The 14,939-nt window shown below is 44.0% G+C and overlaps 1 protein-coding gene across 7 annotated transcripts in view; it reads right to left on the reverse strand.

Moving 5' to 3' along the window:
• FAT3 (FAT atypical cadherin 3) overlaps window positions 1-14,939 on the reverse strand; it is a 418,888-nt gene that overhangs the window by 223,399 nt on the left and 180,550 nt on the right. For all 7 annotated transcript variants that reach the window (XM_032196191.1, XM_032196182.1, XM_032196148.1 and 4 more), the window contains exon 3: window positions 5,761-6,075. In XM_032196191.1, the coding sequence (XP_032052082.1) occupies window positions 5,761-6,075 (315 nt within the window). The remainder of the gene's footprint in view (window positions 1-5,760; window positions 6,076-14,939) is intronic.

Below are 14,939 nucleotides of genomic sequence, written 5' to 3' on the forward strand. Positions count from 1 at the left end.
TATGGGTAGTTAACAGATCAGTTATCGATATATTGGGCTGGATGGCGCAACTGTTAGAGAACTCAGTATTTGTCCAAAAAAATGCTGGATACCACAGAAGAGAGACAGAAGTCCTCAAATTCACCATTAATTTAAGAGACCTACAATCAATGGTTGCTTGCTCCGCAAAGTTTTCTACAGTCTTGGGCAGGGCAGCTGAACCACGGGGACACGTGCAGTATGAATGGCAGTGGGCACAACACGATCTGCACAGCAGTGTTACAACGCACAGAGCTACCGGATACGGCACTGTGCCAAACACACGGGCAGGAGGTGCCACCAGATGCCCTCCAGAAGGAGCCTCCAGCCTGGAGGGAGGTGACTGCCCAGTTTGATCTCTACTGCAAGTAAAATGTGCCCAGGAGGGAGATGGATGGCAAGTTACACAATCACAGGGGAAAGAAGAAAAAGAGACCACAAACAAAACAAAAAACTAAAGGTCTTCATTTACAAAATGTCTAAGATGGGGAATTTTTTTAAGAGTTTAACAGCATGACCAGCAACAAGTGCAGTCGCAGCCATGTCCCCCACTAATGCAGCAGAAATACCATAACAGGGGGAGGAGGGAGAACCAATGCTCAAGAATGAACACTTTAATTGTCTATTCTTGAAGACTTTAAAAAGTAGCATGAAATGCTTCTTACAGACCAAGGTAGTACTACATTTAGTCTCATGCTATTGATCCAAAGTCCCTTAGAAATGTTATCAAAAAATAATTTTGTTTAATCTTTTCAAATGGCTTGGCATTTAACTTTGATTATGATATTGTAGAAGGTTTTAAATGCCCCTTGCTTTCCAGAACCAATAAATACTAGCCTTTCCCCTAACTCAGTGCAGCTTGGATTTAAACCTAAAAGATGTTACAGGCTGTAGCAGGAACTAAGTTGCCTCCACTCCCATTCGTTGTCCATATGGCTTTTTGCAGCACCCAAAGTACAGCACAAATGTTAATAACTGGATTACTAAGACCACCAAAATGTGCTTCCAGTGCAAGGTGAGTTCCCTTGAAATGTTATCTACCCCTAAATCCCAACAGAATTGAAAAAAAAAAAAAAAAAAAAAAAAGTGGCATCTTTAACCATCTTTCTTTGTCTGCTCTACAAAAAATAAAACAACAAACCAGCAACAACATGACAAACTTGGCTCTTGGAGATCAAGAATTTATTGCAGAGTCCCAGGAGTGCTCTCCTGAATATACCAGCCTCAGTCTCTCTCCTCACCGGCATACCATTACTTCTGGGCTGAGCAGAGGCACTAGGCAGCCAACAGCAGTACTGGCAACCTTCAGGACACGGTACAACAGCTGAGCACCTGGCTCAAAAAAAGGAATACATGTGGGGATTTCAGGAAAAACAAGATAAAAGTATCCATAAAAATCGGGAGGTATGGCAGGAGGGTGAAGTACTGTTTTCATATGGCATTGCAATTCAGCCCCAGCAGGATCCTGTGCTGTCTCAGTAAGCGCTAAAGAAAGAAAAGCCTGCTTAGAAGAGGTATCTTCCTTAGCATTCATACCAATTTAAACATGACACTCGCTATTCCCACATTAGCCTATATAAATATTAATATTACTTCAGTATGAAAATATCCAGTCTCTTTCCAAATCTAGGTGCAGCATGTGACAGTTCAGAGACGACTTCCAGAAGCGGAGAATCACTGCTCTGAAATGATGTACTGACCTACATACACAATTTCTAACCCCACTAGTGCAGCCTGCTTTAAAGCTGCAGCAAATACTATTTTGGGAGTGCCAGAGCTCTGTCTTTGTTAAAACACTGCCAGCAAGAGCCAAAGCAAGGTGTAAACAAAATTCTCAGACACACCAGCGTGAATTTAGAGTAAACTCATTACCATCAACAGAATTGCTGTGCATGAGAGCTAAGTTTGGTCTGCTGGCTTGTTAGTTAAAATATCTCTTAATCTCATCTCCATAAGGCTGAAGAGAAGCTTATGGGGTTTCTCCAATATATGTGGAACACTAAAAAAAAAAAAAAAGTGATGGCTTGAATTAAAATTCATTGTTTTCTTCAGAGCACAGAAACTAATAAATCAATGCAGTAAATTACCACTGTGCTGTGCTGTGAAATTAACGCCTATATACATGAAATAAAAATAAGAATTTACGCCCCTAATCAATCTTCTTTTATATATAACTCCATCATACGTTTTATTTACCTTCTTCCACCAGCTTCTCACCCCGAAATAACTCACCGGGCTGGGGGCTGCCGTGGCATGCCACGGGCTCAGCGGGGAGCCAGCCGCCCCAGCTGCCTGCCCAGGCCTTCTGCCCGTCTCATCCCTGGCTGCAGCCTCAAATCACAGCCCCAACCAGTGCTGCTGGGAGCAAAACCCAGAGGCCTCGTGCTCTGATAAGGGAAACCGAGCCTTCCACTGCACAAAAGTCATGGTAAGAGGGAAAACCCCCGGCTCCCACATCAGCCCCATTAGGTTGATCCTAATGACAGGCGTTGTGACTTCTAAACACTTCCATCACTGCTGGGTGCAAAGTGTATCTGGGAAGCAAAGGCACTGAAGGAATTAGTGTACCTTTCCCTGCAGTAATATAACCAGGAGGGTCACTTCAGCTACTTGAAAAACATGTTAACTGCCCCCTCACAAAACAGCGTACTGCAATACTCCTTGCCCACTAAAGGAAAATCCAGATTTGCTCTCTTGGACGTGCTAAACTTAGAAGACGGCTCCGCCAGGTTGCAGAACAAGGCCCCCTTGTTCTCAAGCGTGGGTGATTTATGGTTTCACACGTACTCATGTGCTACATTATCCACTCAGTGCTTGTACCTATGAATATCAGCTCACAAGGTAAAAATGCACTCCGAGGTGTAGACTGATGCTGGGCGGTATGATAGAAAAAAATAAAAAACACAAAGGAGGTGACAAAAGAAAGACCTTAAAGGGTGGTGACACCGGCTAGCTTTGTGCAGGAGGGCTGCACGTGTCCCTGTCCTCCTGAGGAGCAGGCACAGAGCTACTGGAGCCCCCCTGGCATCCCCACAAACCCCAAACAGAAGCCAGCAGGGCCAAGTCCCAGTGGCCTACTTGCACTTCTATTAAATACAGTTGGGAGCTTGAGGGACCGCAGATAAGGCACAGGAGGTTGCACAGAGGTGGAGAGGGACACAGCATGACTAGGGTGAAGCAGCACCCAGCGCATTTTTCTTCACACAGGCAAGGACTCTCTAAAGAGAAGGGATTGCCCACCTCGCTCTGTCTGTGCCATTCATCAGTGCCACAGACATCTGGCAGAGATGTCTGAAGTAACACCCACCCTTCAAACAGCCATGATACACCCCGTGCCCTCTCTGCACTTTGTAGGAAAGCAGGTCCTGAAAGACACAAAGGAAGAAGGCACAGGAGGCCAAGGCCAACAAGGCCTTGTTCTCCAGCAACAGGGGGAGATTTGTTGCTGAAATATATCCTGATGATCTAAGGAAGCAAACCATGATCACTGCTTCTTTGCTGCAGAGGAAACAGGCCTCCTGTCATGCCTGTCATCCCAGCCTCCCCATAATCTGGGTTTAGGGGACATTTATTTCTGACAGCAAATCCAACGAGAAACTTAACCCGAAAGCCCCATGACTTGGGCATCTGAGAAATGTCTGATTGCCACAGAAGCACCCATATGCTCCAGCCCATTTCCCATCTCCAGTCGAGGCCAATTTCTGCTGCTTTGCACTGAAGGATGTGAAAAACGTGATATGGGGCCTTCGTGCTGCCTCTTGACACCCGATTAGTCACAGGAGAAAGATGTCATTTTTTTGGTGCTGTTTAAACTCCCAAAGTGACAAAGAAAACAAAAGATACCTCCTCACAAATGACTGCTCTCACTCAACCCACACACACTGTCATCATCACGTATTTGGGTTCACATTAAACCTTTTAATCTTGACTATACAGCACACGGCTGCACTTGTGGCTGCTATGCAAAGCGCTGGGTGAGTTATGGCATCGCTGAATCCCAGCAAGGACACGGGGCCGGCACACTTCTCCTTTCTCCTGTGTGTGCAGAAGTCGCATCTATAAGCAATTGGAGCATAAACCACTGCCTTAGAGAAGGTAATGCCCTGTGAGAATGTACCGGGGACAGATATCTCAGGGAAACTTTAATGCAAACCCATCCTCCTCCTGGGACGCCAGCCTCCCAACACAGAGCACGGGGCAGGAAGAGCTCGCCACGCTTCGCTACTTCACAAGGGAGGAAGAAATCCTTGTGTTCAAATGACAGAACTCCCTTTTTGGGGATCAAGGGACCTCAGTGCACATGGACTCCATCAGTCCAATCATTTTCAAAGGAATAAAAAAAAAACAAGAAAAAAGCAGCAATGCCCCTCCCCAGGGGTTGCAGAAATAGTGAATTGTTAACTATGCTGATGCCCTTAAGTTCTCTGACAACAATTTTAGCAGCACAAAATGAAGATGAACCTCTTCAGCACGACCTGCAATTCAAGAGGATGACAATTTTCTTACCAGATAAAACTATTCTTGCCCTCTGCTCTGGCATGGGGAAGGGCCACCAAAACACCTGGTGCTACCAGCAGTGGCACCCAAGCACCCATGGCTGGGACTTGTCTGAAACTCATGGCCATGAAGAGACATGTGCTGAGCAGGATGCTCTGTGGGAGGAGCTGATGGCAGGGATGCACGTGCATTAAATGTAATTAATTAAATATTGCAGAGTCCTAACTCTGCTATTTTGTCCAGATGGGATTTATGGGGCAGGGGGAGGAAGGGAAGGCATGCAGATGGAAGAGCCATCTTCGGCCACTTCAAGTGTTAAGAATAAGTGAGATATGTGCCTTAGGGCTCAGCAGATTGAACGGTGTGAATACACATGCTCTATGATTTCTTCACCTGAAGAAAGGCTTATGTCTGAAACGTTCCCAGCCCCTTCTTAAGCTACACATTGCAATAGGATTGACATATGTTGAAAAGTTATTTAGTGAATATCATTGCCTTATAAATTAAAAGTGTTCACTCAGGTATATTTCTTCTGACTTCCTAAGCTGCAGCAAATACAAATAAACACACACACAAAAAAAAAAAAAAAAGGAAAGAAAAGAAACTTAATCAAAACCCCAGAATAAAGCCAGAAGCATTGCAACAAGCACAAGAACTTGAAGCAAGCATGAGCACCGGGTGTACAGCAGTGTGTCTGTGACACTGCCCACACAGGCCACTCATCCCTAAGTGTTACAAATCAATGCAAATGCATAGATTCTTTTAAGGGCCGGAAGGACTTTCAGATTTACTCATCTGTCTTTTTGTATGAAACAAGCTGTAAAATTATATCCAGCTCATGTAACATACAGCCTAATTACATGTACTTGACAACTGTAGTGCCACTCACTTCAGCGGAGCTATGCTGGATTACAAAGGACAAGGCTCTGCTTCACGAAATCCAACAGCTTGAATCTGCCTGTTAGTATTGCTCTGCAGACTCAGAGCAACAAAGTCTCATCCCTACAGACATGGAAAAGAGGCAACAGCCAGCAGCTATTCAGTGACCTGCAGACGAGCGATTGCTGCAGTAGCACATGTGCCCCACATCAGCTGCCGGCACGCTCATTTACAAGTGCACAGCAGGATGCTTCAGACAGATAACTAACAAGAAAACATAGGTTGGGAAAAATACTGAAAGGAAGGAAGCCAATAAATATTTAAATTGCGTTTTTCTACCATGACAAGGCAGCAGGATTTTGTTACCTGTTTTGGGATTGATTACAAAGAAATTCTGGGGATTTCCACTTGTAATCCGGTAAGTCAGCTTTTCATTGGTGCTGGAGTCCGGGTCCTGGGCTTGGATCTGAATGACAGATACATCCTTCGGGGAGTTTTCCATGACAGCTGGGTAATAGATAGGTTCAGAGGTGAGAGGGGCATTGTCATTCACGTCCTCCACTTCAATGTAGACTTCGATGGTTGTGTAGAGTGGGACGACCCCGTGGTCAGTCGCGTACACCGTCAACCAGTAGGACTTGGTTGTCTCCCGATCGAGAATATCTGCTGTGTAGATAACTCCTGCAGAAAAACAGCAAGCAGAAGATCTCAGGAAGAGGATCAATGAAAAAACACATCTCTTTTAATTTGGCAGTACTATAGAAATGTACTCAGATTTATTAAATGCTCCAACCTTACAAAAGCTAAACATGCTTATAAGTAAAACAGTCATTGCTTCCTGAACCCTGCTCAACATCTCAGTCCTTTGTATCACAATTTTTTTTGTGTAAGAAGATGGCTCTTCCTAAGTGTCCTAGTGTCATAACCAGTTTTCTGCTGGGACTGCAGCTGGCTGAGTAACAGAAGAAATGCCATCATCTTCTGCCAGTAGTGTAAGCTTGTATGAACTGTGGTGGACAGGGAGATCACCATTGAAAGTGAATTGCACAAGGGAAGGTGGCTGCTCATTTAAAAATCTTGCCAGTGCCCTGCTTAAGAAAAAGCCCTAGAGGACACTTTAAAATAATCCATTCGAGTTCAGAAAATAGACAGCACATTAAATATTGAGAAAAGTCATTGCACATTGCCAAAATGCCAGATAATGAGCAATTGAAAGCTAGCCTTGTAGTAGCTCTTAGACAATCAGTATATCCTCCTTCAGCACAGAGGAAGGAAAGGTTTGCCCATGCTACCTATTGGTGTAAAACATCAGATGGTTTTCTTTGTGCCCCTAAGAAACCAGGAGAGAAAGCATTTGTCTGTAACAGAGCAAAGGACTTCAAGGCACCTTCAAGTCTACCTAAAGTGATGTAGAAAGCCATCCTCCTTCTGAAATGAGCATTAAACCCACCATGACTTTAGTAATATCAGATACAAGGCCTTTCTACCAGGAAGACCTGCTAGCACTAAAAGACCTGCTCATATTTGTGTACTCAGAGCCTTCACTGCCTGCAAACACACAGAGGACCAAGTACACCAGCACCACACATGCATTCACACCAACATCAAAATAAGCAAGTGCCCTTTCCCACAACTTTTGCGACACATGTCCCAAGAACATTTTCCTATTCTATCCAGCACTAAATCTTGGACAGCACATGAATATGATGGGTCTCAAGCTTGAGATAGATATATTCAAAGGACAGTTTGCAAACAAGCAAATCATGTCATTAACAGAGAGGAAATAGTAAAGAAGTAATGCAAGAAACCTGAATTTAGTCCCAGATGTGCTTGATGCTGCTTAGAACAACCTCACCAGTTAATTCCAGAGGAAAGTTAGGAAGGGAGGTAGGTGTCTTTTTTGCCTTTAGTTTTATATATTTTTTTAATTATCAGACTGCTCTAAAATTTCCTAGGACATCCTGATGTCTTAAAGAGGCTTTAAAGATCCTGGAATGGGCACAAACAACTCTTCAATCTCCCTGCCAGCAGCGGCATCCAGAGCTGCATGTGAGAGGGGTTTCAGGCAGGCTTCAGGTGCTGCTTTGCAGTGGGCTGGGTGTTGGATGATGAGAAGGGCTCCTCCTTGCTGGTCCTATCATGAATCCTTCTTAATGGGCTATGTGAAGTTCAGCTGTAATTCATCTACTTTATTCCTTGCCCCAGTCTTACAAGTTATGCATCAAATTTGGCTTTGTAGATAGCAGCAATTATTCCATTTACGACACTAGATGAAGCCATGACCTTTGGTTTAAAAGCGAACTGGAAAGGCTATTCCATTTCTTGACAAGCAGCCATGAAAATGATGGCCCTGCGCTTGTGAGACATCAGCAGAAGGAAGGGATTTGATGGCCTGATAAAGCTTCTGATCTGTAATGATCTGAACAGCCCTGGTGTGAGCTTCCCTGGCCATTTGATAGCAGAACCCATCCTATGCTCAGGGCTACCAGTGAACTCACTGCATTGTTTTCATAAGGGGTAGCAGCAAGAGGCAAAAGAGGTAACTTCCATCCTCAGGGACCACCACTCCCCAGCGCAAGACAGAAAGTCCCCTAAGAGAGAAGAGATGGTGCCTGTCCCCAGGGAGTCAGGCTCCAGATCCTGATGGCCCCCATCCAAATCTGTGCTGAGGTGGGAGGCAGCACAGGACTCACCGAATGGATGCCTGTTGTATTAGTTCTTGTCTTCTATCACAACTCTTCTTTTTTATACTTTTTTCAAGTTTGGATTTTTTTTTTTTTTTTAACACTAGTCTGAACTGGCACATATTTTCCTACAGTTTCATCAACCATACAGAGAGAAGACAGGGAAGAAGGAGCAGCACCAGTTCCAGACATGTGTAGGCTTAGGTCTCTTTGCAGTAACACCAGGTCCATGTCCTTCTTGCTCATATTATTCACAAAACAAAGGTGAGCAACACGGCACTGGAGGACAAAGGCAGAGTGTATTCTAAATATTCTTGTCAGCAGCAGGCTGTGCTACATAATGACTTTCTGTAGAAACATGGGTGAAATATGTAGCAGAGTGTGATGAAAATGCCTAGAAGTCCAGAAGAGAAATTACATCGCCAGGATGAGAAGAGCCCATAATAAACAACACCCCCTGGAAATAAATAAATAAAATAAATCCACGTGGGCAAGGATGAGGCAAAAAAAGATGAACACTGGTGCTTCTGGAGATGTTGATTTATTCAGATGACAAGAAGAATTATTTTAGATCTTTGAGCAAAAATTGAAATGAGTGGGGTTTTCCCCCAGTGCGAGCAAGGAAGATTTTAGCAGATTAACCTCTGTTTATGAAGCTGAATTTCACCAATATTGAACTGATAATAAATCTATCTTCTGAGTTTTTCCTTCATTTTATGACTCCTGGCAACAGTTCCTTTCCATTTGTGTATTTCAGAAGGAAAGGATAATGAAACAAGTGTTAGCAGCTGCCAATGGGTCTGCTACACTGATTCTTCCTTTTACTTTTGATTTATTAAAAGGTCCCAGATCCAGATTAATTCCTTTTGCTCAATATGTCTTGTCATTTAACCTGTCAACACACAGCGGCTTGATGGATAGAGAAGGAGGTCTTTGTTCCCTTTCAGGTTTTCCATGTGGAGACCCTGTGTCAGCCCTGGGATCCCCTTCCCCTTCCACTGCACTCTCAGTTTTTCCAAAGTTCCTCCCTGCTGTCTTCCTAAATGTGTGTCTGAAGTTCGTACCCACAAGAACACATACAAGAATATTTAACCAATATCTCCATGTAGATTTGGGTAACGCCTTTCGAGCACATGTCAAATTTAATTTTCAGATGAGGTGCTAACTCTGAAGACTGATGATGCCATTTAATTATCACCATTTCTTCATCACTTAAGGAAAAAGGCTGATAGTGCTGGTATCAGAACAGCAAGATATTCCCTGGGGCTTTCCATGGGTAGGCCCTGAGGTACCTGAGGTTAGCTGAGTGGAAGTATAGGAAAGAATGAGAATATCCCTGGATAAGACCACAAGAAAATCAGAAAAGACCTCACTTATTTCAAAGCTTATTAACAGATACTAAAGAAGGCTAAAAGCTTATTTTCAAGTTCAGAACAGAAAGGAGGAGAGGGTTTGGGGAGCAGCCATACAGCTCTTCTGGGATAATTCTTGTGATGCACTCTTCCCAGCTGCCTGCTAATTAGAAGAGAAATATGGACAAGGTAATGACACCTGAGCTAAACAAATCGAGAAATAAGAAGAAACATCAGCAGAGATTCTGAAAATTTTGAAGTGATTAAAAAGACAAGTTCACGATTTTGCAGACACATTTATGAACGAGGCAGAAAAGCAGATGCTCCCGTCCACCGGGATGCTCCATCAGTGAGGCACTACTGCATTGCCACATGGGGCAGCTGAAATCCAGGTGAGCAGGCTCGAAGCCAGCTCTTTACATCCCCCTCAGCAAGAAATGCTTGATTTTGCAGTATCCCAAAAGAAATGAAGCCAGCACTTCCTCGGGCTGCTGGCACCCTCAGAAAGAAAGCCGGTCATCCATCAGAACAGCAGTGCCACAGATATGCTTTCCACTGCAACCCTCAAAATCCATTTGTCCTACATGATCTGCAAAGCACCACGTGCATTATGAACACTCTAAGTGAAAAATAACAACAGAGTGCACTAATCTCTGATTAAAATCCTGGTCACATTTATATGTAAATTAAGTGCAGCCCTCGGGCTCGGCAGTGTGCCAGAAATGCAAAGGTTGTGCACTTGTTTCTCTTAAAGGCTTGTTTTCCCTCTTTCCCCAGGAAAATAATGGGGTAATGCTTTCTGCACGGCTCCCGCAAGTGGCACCCAGTGAGGGGCTGCATTATGATGGGCAAAGGCAAAAAGGGAAAAAAAAAGGCAGTGAGAAGCTAGCGGCTATTAAGTGGACAAAAATCAGCAAACTGGATTTCCTTCTTGCCTCTCCCACTGATTTGCTGCCCATCTTTCAGCAGACCACTTCAAATGGCACAGTCCACTCAAAAATTATCAGAAAGTTATGTATTTACTACAGCCACAAGATACCCAAGAGGCTCTTAAAACAAAAAGGGATTAGAGAGAAGCATTATTTCTTTCCTAGCCTCTTTTTGCCCCCTGCTTGTTTACCTTACACGTCTGACAGTACTTTGTGTATAGGTCGCGTGATGAATGAACCTGCCACAGCTCTGGAAGAGAGTGTTTACTGGAGCTGTCAGTCCGCGTGTTTACATAGGTGCCCATCGCCATGGATATCTGCTTCGCACATACGTTCCTCCTAAGAGTCACACCATCCTTCATGAATACCCTCAATAGCGCAGACACTGAAAGGAGTTCAATTCTGTTTAGCTTTTTTGGAAGGCAAGATTAAAAGACAACTTGGTGGTCTGTAAGAAGCCGGGCAGGGAAAAGACAGAGGAGAATAACGAGGCTCTTTAATCTCGCTGAGAAAAGCAAATCAAGGTCTGATGGTTGGGAGTTGATGTCAGAAAAAGGAGAGTGCAAACACGCACCGTGGAGGATACCTGGCAGGAGCACCTGAGTGATGGAGATGGGCCAGAATCTCCCACTGCTTGGCGTCTTGATACTGGGATGAGCCACTGTAACCTATTCTCCTACCCACCCATTTTTATTGGCATAGATACAAAAGTATTTTAGTGTGTGATTTTGCTGAATAGCTTGGTAGCACGTGTTATAGTTGTCAGTGGAAGTCATCATAATCTCATGGCTTCAGTAAATGAACGAGGCAGGCTCCTGAGCAGTCAGGAAGAGGACTGACTTGGAAGCATGAGCCACTCCTCCAAAAACTTCTATCCAAAAACTACTTCAGGAAATCCCTTAGTTACTTCTTTTCCAAAATACTGCAGTGATTTTGCACAGGGGCACCCTGCGTAATGGCATCAGCTCTCCTTGGTCATTCAGTTGATAAGAGTGTCAGTGACAAGATCATAGAATCCTAGAATCATTAGGGTTGGAAAAGACCTCCAAGATCATCTGGTCCAACCATCCCTCTACCACCAATGTCACCCACCAAACCATGTCCCTAAGCACCACGTCCAACCTTTCCTTGAACATCCCCAGGGATGGTGATACCCCCACCTCCCTGGGCAACCCCTTAATGCCTGACTGCTCTTTCTGATTCCAACCTGAACCTCCCCTGACATAACTTGAGGCCACTCCTATCACTAGTCCTATCACTAGTTACCTGTGAGAAGAGAAGGACAATCTGCACCTCAAACTGGGAAATTAGGAAGGGCCAGATGAGGTAGCCAGCCCAGATGCTGACCCAGTACAGCACAGAGGCAGGCAGGAGAAGTGGTGGAGGCAGCAAGGGCAGAGCCTGTCCCCATTAGAAGCTGCCTGGAGGTGAGCCCACACCAGCATGCTCCAAGTGCTCCCACTTTCTGGGTGGCTCTGGGAGATGTATGTAGGAGTACAGCACACTCTTTCCAAACAAAGTCAGCTCCTCGCCAATGCAAATGTGATGTCTGAGTAGCTATAAAAATGTATAAGCTTTGGGAAGGACTGAGAATCATTCACATACCTTCTGGACCTACAGACTTAGCACCACTGTGTGCAAGGGCCACTTTGGTTTGTGCCACAAGAAGCACTACAAAAAGGCATTTCCAGAGCACTAAGTGTGCATCTCCCTCCTCCAGCTTCAAAACTAAGGGGATTCAGTACAAAACAGCTACAAAGTAGAAGCTCGTCTCTGCCCAAATTAAAATGATGGGAATGAGGCAGTGTCAGGAATGAATACTGACAAGAAAATATTCAGGGCTCCGTTTCATCACTCAGTTTCAAAGGAAAAAAGGAAAAATCACTGATTCTGAAATACCACTAATTATTTATGACCCTCAATCAAAGGCTCTGCCAGTCTCCCGGTAGTAAACACAACACCTTGTTTGTCACCGAGCTACCACCCAACGGCCCTTGCTTGCGTTTCCTTGTTGGGAGAAAAGAAGTAAGCAAAAAGACGCAGATAAAAGCTTTATAATGACTTTTTTTTTTTTCTTTTCAGAATTTCAGTATAAAACACAGAGGCACAGAGGGGAAGAAGGCGTTTACCAAGTTGTTCCAGCCTTCCCAGTATGAAGGATCCACAGACACCTCTTGGTGCTCCTACCCCCAGCTGCCACCATGCCCAGAGCCAGGGTCACGCGGAGATCTGTGAGTGCAACCCAAATGTCAGAACTAGTCCAGATTCCTCACGGGGAATAAGTACGTGTTTTCTGAAGGATGTTTACCAGAGAGCTAACGTAGGCAGGAAAAGTATAAAAATTATGGAAGCCCTTAATTCATCAAACCAATGAACATAAAACCAACTAAAATAGCATGATTTGTAGACGGGAATTACACTTCCAATAAAGAAAGGAAATTTATGATTTAAAGAAAGCTGACATTACGCATAGTGCATACACTGTTTTATTTAGGTACTTCACATAAAATAGTTCTGATGTGTATAAAAGCCAAGTGTATACCTCTTTTAGAAGATATTTCTTCCATTACCTCCATTAAGGGTAAACTGTAAATATAACCTACAGCACTGAACTTCTTTAGAATAACGAAGATGTGCAGTGGATCTGAGCACCAGTGCCTGACAGACTGGGCCCACTGGAGCCAGTGGGATAGAGAACAAACCACATGTTATATTCACCCCTTTTCAAGTCCTCTCAAGCTTTGAATCACCAGGGCCAAACCTGACTACGGATGGCAGCATCACATCAACCACAAACTCCACTGGAGCGTGAAGGCGGCTGGCCGCTTGTGCCACCCACTGCTCCCAGCAGGCAGCTCTGCAAATCAGGCTCCTTATTCTGGTGATTAAATGCTATCACAGGACCTTCATTTGAGCCCCCCCACTGTGCAAAGTGTGTCCTCCCATTTTTACTTTATTGCATGAATTTTGTAAGCTTTAATACATATTAAAACGCAAACCCAGCTCCTATTGAAGTGAATGGAAATATCCCCATTGACTTAAATGGAGATTAGATCATGCCAAGGAACGAGTCCAAAAGCAATATTAACTTTGTGAGGTTATACGTATGTAGAACTTTCTAATATTCTTTTGTCTGGTTCAATTGTAAAACATACATAATAAACCATGTTCGTCAAACAATGCAGGACAGGTAACACTCCTGTCTAGGGCTTAACTTTTAATTTTCTCTTTTTACTGATGTTTTGAATGTACAAATCTGCTGTTACCTCAAAATGCAGTTTCTGCAGTGGATATTACATCTAAGTTCCCAGGGCAGTAAAAGAGAATTAAAAATCCAATCCTCAGCAACGTTATTTCAACTGACACTGGATTAGTCTGCAAATACACCTTTTATCCGGTTATTGCATGCAATTGCATTAATATCACATCCAGTCAGGATCATAACCAGGACATTAACATTACTCTTAGTAAATGTAATATACCTGCATACAAGAGATAGATAAGTAGATAACATGAAGGTTTACTGCTCTTACTCTCCATGACATGCCACCATACATTTTAGGGGAAACTTCACTTCAAGCGTGACTCTTTCCGAAGGCTGCTGGGCTGTGCACAGCCTTTTGGGTGTACCTCGGGGCTGCAGACAGCTTTCGCTCATAAAACCAAACACAGCCATGCAATGGTTTAGACAAAACACGTTCAGTTAGTCAGAAAAAGAACAGATAGGTACAGGAAAATTCATTAGGTATGGAAACTTCACCTAATCTCTGGGTTTTGGGCCAGCCAACTGAGGTCAGGGATACCCCGTGTGACTTGGACACATGGTGTAATTGCATGGCCAGTCTGGCAGGGGTCTTTAAATCAGGTGCAGCCCCATCAGCATGGCTTTTGTGGGCCTGACCCTGACACGGAGCTGGCGATGGTGTTCCACCTGAGTACAGACCCCGGCCAGCCCTGCCTCGGGCTGCAAAATGTAAATTTAACCTCATTTGCAATGGCTAGGGGGGAACTTCAACTACTTAAAGGTGATACTCAAGCTTAGGTCTGGCCAGTGCCCTCTCAAATCAATGTATCAATAATAAGAGGGAACATATGCATTTTTTCATATTTTTTGCATATATATGTGCATCTGAGGCAAGTTACAAGGTGAATGTTGTGCCCTGAACTGACAGTGCAACCCAGCACCGGATCTGGGTTTTCTCATGGGACTGACAGGAGCTCCCCAGGTCTCACAAGGCAGCACCGAGACGGTGGCACTGCAGAGCTCCTGGTAAACAGCACCTTTATGGCACTGGAATTAAAGATTTCCTTCTTTACCTTCAAACGACTTAAACCCGATGTGGCATGTTTTCTTTGCTTGCTGTGTTTGGGGCATGGAGGTGGAAAAAAAGGCTTACAACTTCAAATCAAAATGAGCTATTGTTTAAATATGACATCTTCAAGGTCATTTACACATCAATTTCAGAGTAATTTTCCAAACATATCATCAAGACACTGAACCAGACACCTAGTCAAATAAATTCTCTATCTTCTTCCATTTACGAATTAAATAAAATAAGATGTGCCAACATTTAAACCTG

Source organism: Aythya fuligula, chromosome 1 (assembly GCF_009819795.1).
Source record: "Aythya fuligula isolate bAytFul2 chromosome 1, bAytFul2.pri, whole genome shotgun sequence".
Classification (NCBI taxonomy): Eukaryota; Metazoa; Chordata; class Aves; order Anseriformes; family Anatidae; genus Aythya; species Aythya fuligula.